Source organism: Pleurodeles waltl, chromosome 11 (assembly GCF_031143425.1).
Source record: "Pleurodeles waltl isolate 20211129_DDA chromosome 11, aPleWal1.hap1.20221129, whole genome shotgun sequence".
NCBI classification, from domain to species: domain Eukaryota; kingdom Metazoa; phylum Chordata; class Amphibia; order Caudata; family Salamandridae; genus Pleurodeles; species Pleurodeles waltl.
In genome coordinates, this window is record NC_090450.1 from 992,067,121 (window position 1) to 992,083,854 (window position 16,734).

Sequence of the window (16,734 nt, forward strand, 5' to 3'; positions counted from 1 at the left end):
GGAGGCTTACGTTGTGAAATTGTGCTGCTCTAGCCACCACCTGAGAGTACGCGGTGCTGTCTTCTGGTGGAGATGGTTTTGTAGGGTATGCCTCTGGGCTGTTATCTGACACTGGGGCGTCGTATAGGTCCCATGCGTCCTGATCTTGGTCACCCTGGCTCATGGTGGTGTGAGCTGGGGAGTGTGATGGCGTTTGTGCTGGTGAAACGTTAATCACGGGCGGAGGAGAGGGTGGTGGTGTAACTCTTTTCACCACTTTTGGTTGTGGTGCTTGTTCCATCTGGAACTCCAACCTTCTCTTTCTCCTAATGGGGGGAAGGGTGCTTATTTTTCCTGTTCCCTGCTGAATGAAGATACGCTTTTGCGTATGGTCCACATCAGTTGCTTGTAGCTCTTCCTCAAACCTATGCTTTTGCATTTGGGAGGTTAGCGAGTGCTCTTCTGTATAAGAGCCTGAAGCTGGGTCGCTTGCAGTTTGTTTCGGCATCGAAACTTTGTCTGCGTGTTTTTTCGGCTCCGAGGTGACTTTTTTCCTTTTCGGGGCCGAAACCTCTCGGCGTCGATCTGTTTCGGTGCCGCTGTCTCGGCGTCGAGACGTGTCCACACCGGCATCTCGGTGTCGAGGCTTGTCTCCAGCACTTTCTCGGTCCCGAGAAGGCTGCGTGCCGGTGTCTCGACCGGAGTCGGACGATCTCGGCACTGTTTGGGCCTTTTTCGGTGCCGACGGTCGGTCACCGAATTTATGGGTCGAGCCATGGCCTGGTGGCAGTGGCGTCCCCTGGGCCTTGTAAATGTTTCTTTGTGTGGTTTTCGACGTCTTACTCACGGTTTGTGTATCGTCGAATCCTTCGGAGTCTGAGTCTTGGATCGAGAAGGTACCTTCCTCTTCTTGTTCCTCGAACTCCCGTTGGGCTGTCGGTGCGGACGCCATTTGAAGTCTTCTGGCTCGACGGTCTCGGAGTGTTTTTCGGGACCGGAACGCACGACAGGCCTCGCAGGTGTCTTCGCTGTGCTCAGGTGACAGGCACAGGTTGCAGACCAAGTTTTGGTCTGTGTAGGGGTATTTATTGTGGCATTTGGGGCAGAAACGGAACGGGGTCCGTTCCATCGGCGTTCTTCAGCACGTGGTCGGGCCGACCAGGCCCCCGACGGAGGATCGAAAAACTACCCCGAAGGGCACCGGAGCTCTTCGATCTTCGATGCGGTGTGGAATCTAAGTACGCCGATCCCGAACGCAACAATACTGACGAAAATCTTCCGAAATTAACTATTTTTTCCGTTCCGAAACTCGGAGCGACAGGAACACGTCCGAACCCGATGGCGGAAAAAAAACAATCGAAGATGGAGTCGACGCCCATGCGCAATGGAGACAAAAGGAGGAGTCACTCGGTCCCGTGACTCGAAAGACTTCTTCGAAGAAAAACAACTTGTAACACTCCGGCCCAACACCAGATGGCGAGCTATTGCAGAACATGCGTATCTACAGCGACAGATGCCATCGAACTTAAAGATACACAAAATTCCACTTCAGACACACATCTCTGTTACTAAACACCATTCAGTTAGACACATAAAGCTCCCTCTGCTGAAAAGTGCAATGTCAGATACACTAAATTCCACCTCACACACACACCTACACTACTAACCGCATGCAGTACTACACGAACACCTCCTTTTGCTGAGAAGAGTAATGTCAGACCCAACAAATTCCATCTCAGATTCAAGAGCATCGAATAAGTCACATACCTTGCACCCACTGCTGAGGGTAATGTTACAGCCTGTGTATGACACTACCCCAACACATAGATTGGCTACTACAGAGCATTATGTAAGTCACAGACATATATCTCGATTCTGCTGGGAAGGGGGATGACAGACAAACTGCAATTCAGTCTTGGGCACATCCTTGACACTACAGATCACCTAATAAAATAGACTAAAATCTCGACCCTCTGCTGAGAAGAGGAATGCCAGATACACTAATATCACCTCAGACACAGAACTTGGTACTACTCTCTCCCAAGAAGGGGAATGTCACACATACTACAAGTCTCCGACACATACCTTCATTACTACTGAGAACCTAGTAAAAGACATCCTTTCAGTGCAACAGAGAATCCGGTATGATAAACGCGTGCTACTAATTTCTGAGAATGATAACAAAAAGGACTCTGCGGTTCTCTAGTGGACACATCCCTCCAATAATACAGAGAATATAGGATGGCGCAAACCCAGAGCTGTCAAGGGTACTCTCAGATAAACCAACATGTCTGCCTCAGACACATACCTACTTTACAAAGCAGCATCCCCTAACACAGACAGAAACCTCCACCACGCTGTGAAGAAAGCCAGACACAATAATTTCACCTCAGACACACACATCCTAGTACCAAGAGCATCCAGTGAGTCAGACACATACCTCCACTCTGCTGAGAAGAAAGTCAGACACAATAATTTCACCTCAGACACACACATCCTGGTACCAAGAGCATCCAGTGAGTCAGACACACACCTCCACTCTGCTGAGAAGAAAGCCAGACACAATAATTTCACCTCAGACACACACATCCTGGTACCAAGAGCATCCAGTGAGTCAGACACATACCTCCACTCTGCTGTGAAGAAAGCCAGACACAATAATTTCACCTCAGACACACACATCCTGGTACCAAGAGCATCCAGTGAGTCAGACACATACCTCCACTCTGCTGTGAAGAAAGCCAGACACAATCATTTCACCTCAGACACACACATCCTGGTACCAAGAGCATCCAGTGAGTCAGACACATACCTCCACTCTGCTGAGAAGAAAGTCAGACACAATAATTTCACCTCAGACACACACATCCTGGTACCAAGAGCATCCAGTGAGTCAGACACATACCTCCACTCTGCTGAGAAGAGGAGTCAGACACAATAATTTCACCTCAGACACACACATCCTGGTACCAAGAGCATCCAGTGAGTCAGACACATACCTCCACTCTGCTGAGAGGAAAGTCAGACACAATAATTTCACCTCAGACACACACATCCTGGTACCAAGAGCATCCAGTGAGTCAGACACATACCTCCACTCTCTGCTGAGAACAGGAAAGTCAGACACAATAATTTCACCTCAGACACGCACATCCTGGTACCAAGAGCATCCAGTGAGTCAGACACATACCTCCACTCTGCTGAGAAGAAAGTCAGACACAATAATTTCACCTCAGACACGCACATCCTGGTACCAAGAGCATCCAGTGAGTCAGACACATACCTCCACTCTGCTGAGAAGAAAGTCAGACACAATAATTTCACCTCAGACACGCACATCCTGGTACCAAGAGCATCCAGTGAGTCAGACACATACCTCCACTCTGCTGAGAAGAAAGTCAGACACAATAATTTCACCTCAGACACGCACATCCTGGTACCAAGAGCATCCAGTGAGTCAGACACATACCTCCACTCTGCTGAGAAGAAAGTCAGACACAATAATTTCACCTCAGACACGCACATCCTGGTACCAAGAGCATCCAGTGAGTCAGACACATACCTCCACTCTGCTGAGAAGAAAGTCAGACACAATAATTTCACCTCAGACACGCACATCCTGGTACCAAGAGCATCCAGTGAGTCAGACACATACCTCCACTCTCTGCTGAGAAGAAAGTCAGACACAATAATTTCACCTCAGACACACACATCCTGGTAGCAAGAGCATCCAGTGAGTCAGACACATACCTCCACTCTCTGCTGAGAAGAAAGTTAGACACAATAATTTCACCTCAGACACACACATCCTGGTACCAAGAGCATCCAGTGAGTCAGACACATACCTCCACTCTGCTGAGAAGAAAGTCAGACACAATAATTTCACCTCAGACACACACATCCTGGTACCAAGAGCATCCAGTGAGTCAGACACATACCTCCACTCTGCTGAGAAGAAAGTCAGACACAATAATTTCACCTCAGACACGCACATCCTGGTACCAAGAGCATCCAGTGAGTCAGACACATACCTCCACTCTCTGCTGAAAAGAAAGTCAGACACAATAATTTCACCTCAGACACGCACATCCTGGTACCAAGAGCATCCAGTGAGTCAGACACATACCTCCACTCTCTGCTGAAAAGAAAGTCAGACACAATAATTTCACCTCAGACACGCACATCCTGGTACCAAGAGCATCCAGTGAGTCAGACACATACCTCCACTCTGCTGAGAAGAAAGTCAGACACAATAATTTCACCTCAGACACACACATCCTGGTACCAAGAGCATCTAGTAAGTCAGACACATACCTCAACTCTGCTGAGAAGAAAGTCAGACACAATAATTTCACCTCAGACACACACATCCTGGTACCAAGAGCATCCAGTGAGTCAGACACATACCTCCACTCTCTGCTGAGAAGAAAGTCAGACACAATAATTTCACCTCAGACACACACATCCTGGTACCAAGAGCATCCAGTGAGTCAGACACATACCTCCACTCTCTGCTGAGAAGAAAGTCAGACACAATAATTTCACCTCAGACACACACATCCTGGTACCAAGAGCATCCAGTGAGTCAGACACATACCTCCACTCTCTGCTGAGAAGAAAGTCAGACACAATAATTTCACCTCAGACACACACATCCTGGTACCAAGAGCATCCAGTGAGTCAGACACATACCTCCACTCTCTGCTGAGAAGAAAGTCAGACACAATAATTTCACCTCAGACACACACATCCTGGTACCAAGAGCATCCAGTGAGTCAGACACATACCTCCACTCTGCTGAGAAGAAAGTCAGACACAATAATTTCACCTCAGACACGCACATCCTGGTACCAAGAGCATCCAGTGAGTCAGACACATACCTCCACTCTGCTGAGAAGAAAGTCAGACACAATAATTTCACCTCAGACACGCACATCCTGGTACCAAGAGCATCCAGTGAGTCAGACACATACCTCCACTCTCTGCTGAGAAGAAAGTCAGACACAATAATTTCACCTCAGACACGCACATCCTGGTACCAAGAGCATCCAGTGAGTCAGACACATACCTCCACTCTCTGCTGAGAAGAAAGTCAGACACAATAATTTCACCTCAGACACACACATCCTGGTACCAAGAGCATCCAGTGAGTCAGACACATACCTCTACTCTCTGCTGAGAAGAAAGTCAGACACAATAATTTCACCTCAGACACACACATCCTGGTACCAAGAGCATCCAGTGAGTCAGACACATACCTCCACTCTCTGCTGAGAAGAAAGTCAGACACAATAATTTCACCTCAGACACACACATCCTGGTACCAAGAGCATCCAGTGAGTCAGACACATACCTCCACTCTCTGCTGAGAAGAAAGTCAGACACAATAATTTCACCTCAGACACACATATCCTGGTACCAAGAGCATCCAGTGAGTCAGACACATACCTCCACTCTGCTGAGAAGAAAGTCAGACACAATAATTTCACCTCAGACACACACATCCTGGTACCAAGAGGATCCAGTGAGTCAGACACATACCTCTACTCTCTGCTGAGAAGAAAGTCAGACACAATAATTTCACCTCAGACACACACATCCTGGTAGCAAAGAGCATCCAGTGAGTCAGACACATACCTCCACTCTCTGCTGAGAAGAAAGCCAGACACAATAATTTCACCTCAGACACACACATCCTGGTACCAAGAGCATCCAGTGAGTCAGACACATACCTCCACTCTCTGCTGAGAAGGCTGATTTGATCAGCCACCACACTCTCCTGGAGTTGGAACTCTGATGCTACAGAGGAGCTCATCTCGCTCGTGCTGCCCTTCACTGCGGCAATTTCCATCACATAGTGGACGAAGGCCAGCGTGAAACGTAGGCTGCGTAGCATATCTGTGTGCTCTTGCTGAAATACAAAATGAATGACGTGTAAACAAAATACCCTTTCACTTTACCCATCAATACTAGCATAAAGCAATCAAGTAGGTTTTGTGTATCACCATATGGTTTCGTGCAAGAACGGTTGCTGAAAGAATTAACCATGAGACCCCGGTTCACCTTGCTTAATCCTTGCTTTAATGATGGAACCGTAAAGCTGGGAGACAGGTAACATCACTATGCAAGTGCTCTAAGATGGAGCAAACCCACCCACCCCCTGTGTATTGGGCCACACTCCCTTTTGTGCTGTAAGAAGGTTTTTGATATTCCAATATAAACAAATGGATTTTAAGCACATTTTGGCTACCCAGCAAACTGGACTTTAGGTTACAATAGTACCCCCACAGATACTGCTCATTGGTCTCAGCTTGCCCCAGGAGCATGGGTACAAATGGCACTAGACAGAGTGGGCAGAGAAATCACAAAGGCAGGCAGGGAGAGAGCACTGATGTGCAAGAGACATGCAGAGAGACATCACTGATGTGACAAGAGACATGCAGAGAGACATCACTGATGTGACAAGAGACATGCAGGGAGAGAGCACTGATGTGACAAGAGACATGCAGAGAGACATCACTGATGTGACAAGAGACATAAAGGGAGAGAGCATTGATGTGCAAGAGACATGCAGGGAGAGAGCACTGATGTGCAAGAGACATGCAGAGAGACATCGCTGATGTGACAAGAGACATGCAGAGAGACATCACTGATGTGACAAGAGACATGCAGGGAGAGAGCACTGATGTGCAAGAGACATGCAGGGAGAGTCACAAGAGACATGCAGAGAGACATCACAGATGTGACAAGTCAGACTGAGCAGGCACTGGCAGTAAGGATGTGATAGTGTGATAGTGTAAGAGTGGAATATAGGCAGAAAGTTGGTAGTGATATCAAGCATCAATATCTTTCAAGCAATAACACATTATAATGTGAGGATATAATGCAGCAAATGGAAAATTTCACTTATTCCGCCATCTAGTGTTGGGCTCAGAGTGTTACACGTTGTTTTTCTTCGAAGAAGTCTTTTTGGAGTCACAGGATCGAGTGACTCCTCCTCTCGGTCATACTGCGCATTGGCATCAACTCCGTTGTTAGATTGTTTTCCCGCAAAAGGGTGTAGGAAGGAGTGATAGAGTGTAATAATATAAATATTGTATAGAAATAGTAAGTAAAAATAGATATCCATGCAAATGTAAATGTATATACATATGTACAAAATAGAAAAACTGCAACGACTACAGGCTTCCGGGGAGGAGTGAGGGTGCATGTGAATCTGCAGCGGAACATGCCGCAAACAGATGTACACTGGGTAAGTGACATTTTCCATTCAATGGCAGGTGTAGCTGCAGATACACTTGCTATGCATAGACTACAAAGCAGTTACCCTCCCCAAGAAATGCGGTGGCTAGCCTGTAGGAGTTGGAGTTGTTTGAAATAATGTTCTTAAGACAGCTTGACCAACATTGGCCTGTTGCTTCGAAAATACATCTACACAGTAATGCTTTGTAAATGTATGTGGGGTAGACCATGTGGCAGCTTTACATATGTCTGCCATTGGTATGTTTCCTAAAAATGCCATAGATGCACCTTTTTTCCTAGTGGAATGTGCTTTAGGTGTGAATAAAAGTTGTCTTTTTGCCTTGATGTAACATGTTTGTATACATTTAACAATCCAGCTTGCTAATCCTTGTTTAGAGATAGGATTCCCTTTATGTGGTTGTTGAAAGGCAACGAAAAACTGTTTTGTTTTTCTGAATTATTTTGTTCTATCCACATAGTACATTAGAGCTCTTTTAAGGTCAAGAGTGTGAAAGGCTATTTGTGCAATTGAATATGGCTGGAGGAAGAAGACTGGCAATTCCACTGTTTGGTTTATGTGAAAAGGTGATACCACTTTTGGCAGAAATTTTGGATTAGTTCTAAGTACAACTTTATGTTTGTGTACGTAGAAAAAAGGTTCTTCAAGAGTGATTGCTTGTATTTCACTAACTCTTTGTAATGAAGTAATGGCCACTAGGAAAGCAACTTTCCAGGTTAAGAATTGAATCTCACAGGAATGCATGGGTTCAAAAGGTGGGCCCATTAGTCTGGTAAGTACAATATTGAGATTCCAAGTAGAAACAGGTGGTGCTTTAGGTGGAATAATACGTTTTAGTCCTTCCATGAAAGCTTTTATAACTGGGACTCTAAAGAGAGAGGTATGTTGAATAGTTTGCAAGTATGCTGATATTGCATTAAGATGGATTTTAATAGATGGGAAAGCTAAATTTGACTTCTATAAATGAAGTAGGTAGCATACAATATCTAGTATTGATGCTCTAAGTAGGTCAGTATTTTTAGATTGACAGTAAAAAACAAATTGTTTCCATTTGTTAGCATAGTATTGCCTAGTTGTAGGCGTGCATGCTTGTTTGAGAACTTGCATGCATTCTAATGGAAGTTGTAAATATCCAAATTCTATGACTTCAGGAGCCAAATCGCTAGGTTGAGGGCACTGGGATTTGGATGTCTGATTTGTCCTTTGTTTAGTGTTAACAAATTTGGTCTGTTTGGAAGTTTGTAGTGAGGTACTACTGACAGGTCTAGGAGTGTTGTGTACCAATGTTGTCGTGCCCACGTGGGGGCTATGAGTATCATGGTGAGAGAGGTCTGACGCAGTTTGCTGAGCAGAAATGGAAGTAGTGGGAGAGGGGGAAAAGCGTAAGCAAATATCCCTGACCAGTTGATCAACAGAGCATTGCCCTTGGATAGAGGATGTGGGTGTCTGGATGCAAAGTTTTGGCATTTTGCGTTTTCGCTTATTGCGAATAGGTCTATTTCTGGTGTTCCCCACTTTTGAGAGTACTGTTGAAGTACCTGAAAGTGAATCTCCCATTCGTGTATCTGTTGGTGTGTACTGCTTAGGAGATCCGCTAGCTGGTTGTGTATTCCTGGAATGTATTCTGCTAGTAGATAAATGTGATTGTGAATTGCCCATATCCATATTGTTTGGGCTAGAAGGGACAGTTTAGATGAATGTGTCCCGCCTTCTTTCTTTGGGTAATACATGGTCGTCATATTGTCTGTTTTTATCAAGAAAGTCTTGTGTTTGAGAAGTGCTTAAAACGCTTTTAGGGCAAGCAACACAGCTAATAATTCTAGATGGTTTATGTGATAATTTCGCTATTTTGAATCCCATTCCCCTTGAATGGTAAGGTTGTTGAGATGAGCTCCCCAACCCATCATGGATGCATCTGGTGTTATTGTGGTCTGAAGCACAGGGTCTTGAAATGACCGCCCCTTCATTAAATTGCTGAGATTCCACCATTGAAGTGATTGCTGCGTTTGGCTGGCTAACAACACTAGATCTTGCAATTGGCTCTGTGCTTGAGACCATTGCTGTGAGAGGCGCTGTTGTAGTGTTCTCATGTTTAGTCTTGCATTCAGTACTATTGCTATGCAGGATGCCACCATTCCCAATAGTTTCATGATAAATCTTACAGTGTATTGTTGATTTGGCTGCATTTGGAGTATGAGATTTTGGAAAGCCTGTATCCTTTGTGTATTTGGATAGGCTAAGACTTTTTGCATATTGAGAATAGCACTAGGTAAGGTTGCACTTGGCTTGCCTGAAGATGGGATTTGTGGTAGTTGAGAGTGAACCCTAGTGTATGTAGATTCTCTATTGTGTATTGAGTGTGTTGTTGAGATTGTATAAAATTGCTTGATTTTATTAGCCAATCGTCTAGACATGGAAAGAAATGTATGTGTTGTCTTCTTAGGTAGGCTGCTACTACTGATAGACATTTTGTGAATACCCTTGGAGCTGTTGTTATGCCGAATGGTAGCACTTTGAATTGGTGATGGTTTCCTGCTATCGTAAATCTTAGGTATTTTCTGTGAGCTGAATGGATGGGTATATGGAAATACGCATCTTTGAAGTCAAATGCAGTCATGTAGTCTTGTTTTTGTAGTAGTGGGATGATGTCCTGCAGAGTTACCATGTGAAAGTTCTGACAGGATATTAGTGATCTGAGGTCTAGGATGGGTCTGAGAGTGCGATCCTTTTTGGGAATGAGGATGTATAGTGAGTATACTCCTGTTCCTTGTTGAGAATGTGGGACCAATTCTATTGCCTGTTTTAGTAGTAGCGATTGTACTTCTGGTTGTAACAGAACATTGTGTTCTGGGGAGTTTGTGGTAATGTGTAGGAATGTTTGGAGGGGTAGAAATCAATTCTAGGTAATAGCCATTGCGGATAATTGACAATACCCATTGACCTGTGGTGATATTTTGCCATTGGGAGTGGGATTGCTGCAGTCTGCCCCCCACAGGAGATGTGCATGATTGAGGGATGGCAAATAAGTCACTGTTTAGATGGGGTAGTGGCTTGTTTGGAAGTTTGGAACTTGCCTCTGGTTCTAAAGTATTGGCCTCTACAAGAACCTCTAAATCCCCCTCTGGTACTGCTGTTGCTGATGCCCTTGTTTTGTCTGGGAGGTAGAAGCCTCTGTGGATTGTGGCTTGAATCCTCCTCTAAATTGTTGCCTACGAAAGGAGCATATGTAAGGTGTTGTATATAAGGCTCCCATTGCTTTGGCAGTGTCCGAGTCCTTCCTGAGTTTTTCTATGGCAGTGTCAACTTCCAGACCAAACAGATGTTTTTTACTGAAAGGCATATTCAGCACTGCCTGCTGTATTTCTGGCTTGAAACCAGAGGAACGTAGCCATGGATGTCTGCGTATAGTGATGGCAGTATTCACGCTTCTAGCTGCTGTATCTGCAGCATCAAGGGCAGACCGTATTTGGTTGTTACTTATGGCCTGACCCTCTTCAACAACCTATTGTGCTCTCTTTTGGTGTTCTTTCGGCAGGTGTTGTATGAGTTCCTGCATCTCGTCCCAGTGGGCCCTATCATACCTTGCTAGCAAGGCTTGGGAGTTTGCAATTCGCCATTGGTCAGCAGCCTGTGTCGCTACCCTCTTGCCAGCAGCATCGAAGTTACTACTCTCTTTGTCAGGGGGAGGAGCATCCCCCGACGACTGGCTATTAACTATTAGCCCTCTTTCTGGCGGCACTCACAGCCACTGAGTCTGGAGGTACTTGGTGAGTAATGTAAACAGGGTCTGTAGGTGCAGGCTTATATTTTTTGTCAGTGTGTGGTGTTAAAACTCTAGCTTTGACTGGCTCACTGAATATCTCATCCGCATGCTTAATCATGCCAGGTAGCATTGGGAGGCACTGATATTGTGAGTGCGCGGAGGATAAGGTGTTAAAAAGAAAATCCTCTTCTAGGGGTTCAGAGTGCAAAAGCACCCCATGGTATGCTGCTGCCCTAGAAAGAACCTGCATGTATGCAGTAGTGTCTTCTGGTGGAGAAGGTTTGGAAGGGTATAAGTCCGGTCATTGGCAGGGATAGGATCCAGATCACAGAGATCACAAGGATCAACTGTATCACCATGAGAATATTGTGAATGAGTGGGTGAAGGCAAAGGTGGTGGGCTAGTGGGTGGTGGCAAAAAAGAAAGTTATGGTGAATGAGGGGGAGAAGTATGGATAGGTAATGGCTTCTCCTTCCGTTTAAAAATCTTTGCTGGTGATGGAGCAGTATCTAAATGTTCTTGAAAAGGCAACTTTCTCTTGGTCTGTAGAGGAGGTACAGTAATTATTCTGCCAGTCTCTTTATGGATATGAATACTTGATTGTCTCTCATCCATGATTTCAAGGATTGGTTGAATCTCTGTGTCCTCAGAAACATGATCAGATGGTCTATATGAATGTTCGGCAAGTGATTTTGAGCTCTGCTTAAGATGGCTCGAAAGTCCTTGCTCTTCCGAATAAGAAGACTTTTTCGGCTCCGAAGATGATTGTTTTTTTGGGCCCGGAAATACAGCCGGTTGTTTCGGCTCCAAAGCAGGGCTTTGAGGCTTCGACTCTGAGGAGTGGGGATGCCGTCTCGGTTTGGAAGTTGAGCTTTTGGTGGACTTTCTCGACTCCGGTATCGACGGAGGTGTGGCCTTTTTCGGCGCCGAACCCCCAGGTCGGTCAACGAGAATATTCTTTCGGGTCGAACCATGGCTCTCTGGCAGCAGTGCACCCAAGGCCTTGGAGAACTTTTTATAAGTGGGCGTTGGGGCAGTCGTACTCACGTGCTGACCAGCAGTGATGGGTCTATCTTCTTCCGATTCTTCTTCAGAGTCGGTGTCTCTGATGGAAACTGACGTCTGCGCCTGTTCTTCCTCCATGGTGTTGAGATGTTCGGTACTCTTCTATGCCATTTCCAGTCTCCTGGCTCTCCGATCACGTAGGGTCTTTTTGGATCAAAACGATCGACAGGCCTCGCAATCCTCTTCTCTGTGATCGGGGGAAAGACACAGATAACATACAAGGTGTTGGTCTGTGTATGGAAATTTTGCGTGGCATCGGGGACAAAATCGAAATGGAGTCCGATCCATCAGTCTTCGACGTGGTAGGCCCGAACAGGCCTGAGTCGGGCGCACGCACCCAGAAGGGCGGAATTTAGTATTCAACTGTACTATTGGTTTGAGCCTAGGTGGAAACGCGATCGAAACAATACCGACGGTCAAAGAAGTTATCTAAAGTTTCCAATTCAAAATATCGGAGCGAGAGGAAACACGTCCTAACCAGACAGCGGAAGGAACACAATCTAACAATGGAGTCAATGTCGATGCGCAGTATGACCGAGAGGAGGAGTCACTCGATACCGTGACTCAGAAAAGACTTCTTCGAAGAAAAACAACTTGTAACACTCCAAGCCCAACACTAGATGGCGGAATAATGCATAGCATGTGTATCTGCAGATACACATGCCATCGAACACATAACTACAAAAATTCTGTGTGTAAAAGTAACACCAATTTCAGCACATAACGCTTTTGTAAAGGCCACACTTGACCATATTTAAACTGTTAGTTAAAGAGTTACTTTAGTTCGGTTGGGAGACACAAACCTCCATCAGCGTCTCCTCTGGCAACTCGGGGACCTCAAACATCACCACAGCATCTGCTGCGGCATCGGCAAAGGGGCACCGCAGGCTAGACTGCGCTTCCAAAGGGTCTCCACCGGTGCTCACCAGGAAGTGCCTTCCACTGTAGGACCCACAGGAGCTCTGAGAGCTGGAGGACCCCACTGAGACAGAGAGAGAGGAATAGGAGCCTTAGCAAATGGGCACTGTCCAGCTGTCTGGCACACAGATATGATGGGCACCTGCATGCACAGTGCATCTCTCTTCGGACACCTGCATGCTTTAGGCATAAGTACACACACACGCTTTTAACAAATGGGCACTGCCCAGCTCTCTGGCACACAGATGTGATGGGCACCCGCATGCACAGTGCATCTCTCTTCTGACACCTGCACGCTTTAGGCGTGAGCACACACATGCACGCTTTTAGCATCTTCTCTCTCTCTCTCTCAACCTCCCTCGTCCCAGGAAACAGCATATGCAAATACAAACCAAATGTTCTAACACATGCCAGTCCCGCACTTATCTACACTGTCCACATTGTCAAACTTTCCTGTGAAAAAAGCTCATGTACGTCCACTAAAAAGCAAACAGCCTCAACCTTTGATGATGGAAACCATTACCTGAGAACATTCTGGTCCTTGTGGTCTGAGGTGGTGTCATCCCACTCGGAGGGGAGCCAACTGTGAAGGTGACGGGGGCAGGACTAACAGCGCTCACAGCCTGCGTTCCAGAAGCGAGGCCTCCCATTGCATAGCCCATGAAAGGCGCTGCAACCAAGACACAGAGATCAGTTTATGCCAACACCCAAACAACACGTGCATACACACACACATGTGCACACATACATGCGCACACATACACACAATTACATACCAAGACATCCCATGGGCCACAAGCCCTAACAACAGTATAGAGTATGTGAAATGCTAACAGAAATAAGTTCAATACAGAAAATATGACTTACTCTGTAAGCATCTGTTTGTAGCATGTCTGCATACTCAGTGTTCGGCCTGGGTGAAATCTCACTGCAGCACCAGGCATTCACCTTCTTAATTAGTACTCTGGGAACAACACGCTTGACGCAGTGATTTCCAGCATCTGGTTACTTGCTGAAAGCGGTGATTATCACCTAGTGTTGCTGCCATTAGCGAAAGAAAGGTTACGTCTGTAGTATGAATGGCTCCTGATACACATGCTCTGCATACTCCTGCCAACTACAGTTGGACTCTGACATTACAACTCTTTTTACTTCAAAGACATTTAGTGTCGCGGGATGTGGTGTTACTCCTCCCTTATTCGACAATGCGAATGGACACAGACTCCACCCTATACTGTCTTCCGTGCAGCACGTGAAAACGGAATGTAGAGTTAGACTACTATGATGTGCCACGTGCACTGCAAGTTGTTTTAAAGAGAAAAGTGTGAAAATGGAAAACATGTGCCAGCACCGACGGCTTTCGGGGAGGAGCGTGAGCGTGTATAGAATGTGCAGCACTATACACTTCGAAGAGACGCTCTGAGAGTAAGTGGCATTTTCCATTGGTAATGTGTGGCTGCAGATACACATGCTCTGCATTGACTTTGAAGCGCTTTCCTCTCCAACTGTGGCTGGGTGGCAGATGATGCAGTTGTTTGGTTCAATGGTCTTAAAAAAGTTTGGCTAAACTCAGACTGCTGACAGGCTTCTATATCCACTCAGAAGTGTTCGCTAACGATGTGGGGACCTGATCAGGTAGTTACCTTGCAGATCTCTGATAACTGGTTGTTGCCTTAGAAAGCCACAAACCACGGCTGCCCCTTTCTTGCATGTAGAGTATGCCCTAGAAGGTTCCTTGAGTACACATTTAGTGTATCAAGTCTGGCTACACCTGACAATCTACCTTGCAATGCATGCTTTGCAAATGAGGAGATCCTGGTCGATTTAGTGGACGAGCTTAGTCCTGTTGATATAGTACATGAATGCATGTTTGATATTTAGGCATGCAATGCCCTTTCTGCTACCAAATCTGCTAGTGGAAAGAATATGGGCAGTTCAATAATTTGGTTGATGTGGAAACGAAAAATTACCTTGAGCAGGAAGTTAGGATTAGTTCTAAGCACCATCCTGGGTTTGTCCACTAATGAGTGTTTCTTGAACAGTGAGTGCTTGAAGCTTGCCAAAGCATCTGAGCAGGGTTATGGTACTAAGAAAGATACCTTCCAGGACAGAAACTATAGGTTGCAAGAGTGGAGGGGCTAAAAAGGTGGACCAAAAAGTCTTGTAAGGGTTCTCTTATGGTTCCACACAGAGGATGAAGGTGTTTGTGGAGCTATTACCCCCTTTTGTGTCCCTCCATGAACGTCTTAACTATAGGAATTTTGAAGAGTGGTTAGTATGTCCTGTTTTGTATGTATGCTGTGGTTTCCTTTCCAGAGCCATCTCTACCCCTGTCTTTGCCACTCTTGACCTGGTGGCTCCTCAAGTATCCTCGACTTGCCTGTGACTCATAAAAGGCCTGTTGCTTTGCGCGTGGCCAGAGGATGTGGTCTTTGTCCTGCCACTGAACTCTTGCCTTTGTAAGGTACCCTTGCTGCCCTGGGCCTCTCTATCTCGGTGTCCTCCTTTATCTTTTCCAACATCGCATCCACCTGGGCCCAAAGAGATGTTCCCCATAAAATGGGGTGTTGAGGAGGTGTTGCAGCACATCCTGCTTGAACCCTGAGATGGGTAGATGGGTAACCATGCATGACGGCAGAGCCAGTTGCTAGTTCTTGCGCAAAGCACCAAGTGCACAGTGTGTATTAGCAAGAGAGATAATCTTCCCCAAAGCAACTAGTAAATCGCCACTTCATAATCATTTCAGGGAGGTGCAGCACCAGCTCCTCCATTTCTTCCCACTGAAACCTGCTGTATCACAACAGCAAACCACCTGAATTGGCCATGTACTATACAGTGGCTGCTCCAGCCGCCACAAGCTTGCCATGGAGTCAAGGCACTTACTGTCCTTGTCTGGCAGGTGGGGGTTGGATGTAACCTGCGGCTTGAGCTGAGGCCCGCTTCTGTGCTGTATGTGCCATGAAGGAGTCTGATGAGTGGGAGAAGCTTTAAACTTCTACTCGACCAGTGATGTGACCACTTTTACCTTTATAGAACTCTTGAAATTGTCTGGGTCCAACTACAACATGTCCATAAGCATGGGTACGAACTAAATGATGTGCTCAATCTTGGAGAGAGTTTCTACTAAAACGTTGCCATCTTCCTGCAGGACATACATGTCAACTTTATGGTGGTGGGCTGCTCTTTGAATTATGGCATGATAGGTAATGGTATCATCCGATGGGGATGGCTTGGCTGGGTATGGCTCCAGGTTATATTTCTCTACATCCCCAGTAGGGGCTGTCTGATTGTGAGTAAGAGTGCACTGACCTGTTTGGAGACTCTGGTATTGGAGGGGGAAGAGCTGAGCTTGGGCATGGTGGTGGTGACAGCATGGACCTGAGTAGCAGGGGTGGAGGACTTGTAGGCTTTTATTTGTGCTTCTTCAGGTCCGGATAACTTAGTGAGTTGAAGTTGAGCTCCTCCTCGAAGATTAGCCTCCATTTCATTGGAATGAGGGCCAGCATGATTGATGTCTCCATTTCTTTGGAATGAGGGTCAGCATGATTGATGGACGTTCCTTTGGGGGTCGGGGGTGGGGAGGGAAGCTGGGGACATTTGGGGAAGGGCAGGACTTGGTGGGGATCTTACCAGTCTGGGTGGATGAATAGCTGATTCTGCCTGGCATCTAGTTTCTCTGTCAGCTTTTGCAGGATGGGTGACTTGGATTCCTCTGAAATCAGTGTTGAAGTGACCCTTGGCATCAACT

At 46.1% G+C, this 16,734-nt stretch overlaps 1 protein-coding gene across 2 annotated transcripts in view; it reads right to left on the bottom strand.

Moving 5' to 3' along the window:
* ULK1 (unc-51 like autophagy activating kinase 1) overlaps positions 1-16,734 on the bottom strand; it is a 219,300-nt gene that overhangs the window by 21,062 nt on the left and 181,504 nt on the right. For both annotated transcript variants that reach the window (XM_069215341.1, XM_069215340.1), the window contains exons 22-24: positions 13,510-13,656; positions 12,872-13,050; positions 5,712-5,890 (exon numbers count right to left, since the gene is read on the bottom strand). In XM_069215341.1, the coding sequence (XP_069071442.1) occupies positions 5,712-5,890; positions 12,872-13,050; positions 13,510-13,656 (505 nt within the window). The remainder of the gene's footprint in view (positions 1-5,711; positions 5,891-12,871; positions 13,051-13,509; positions 13,657-16,734) is intronic.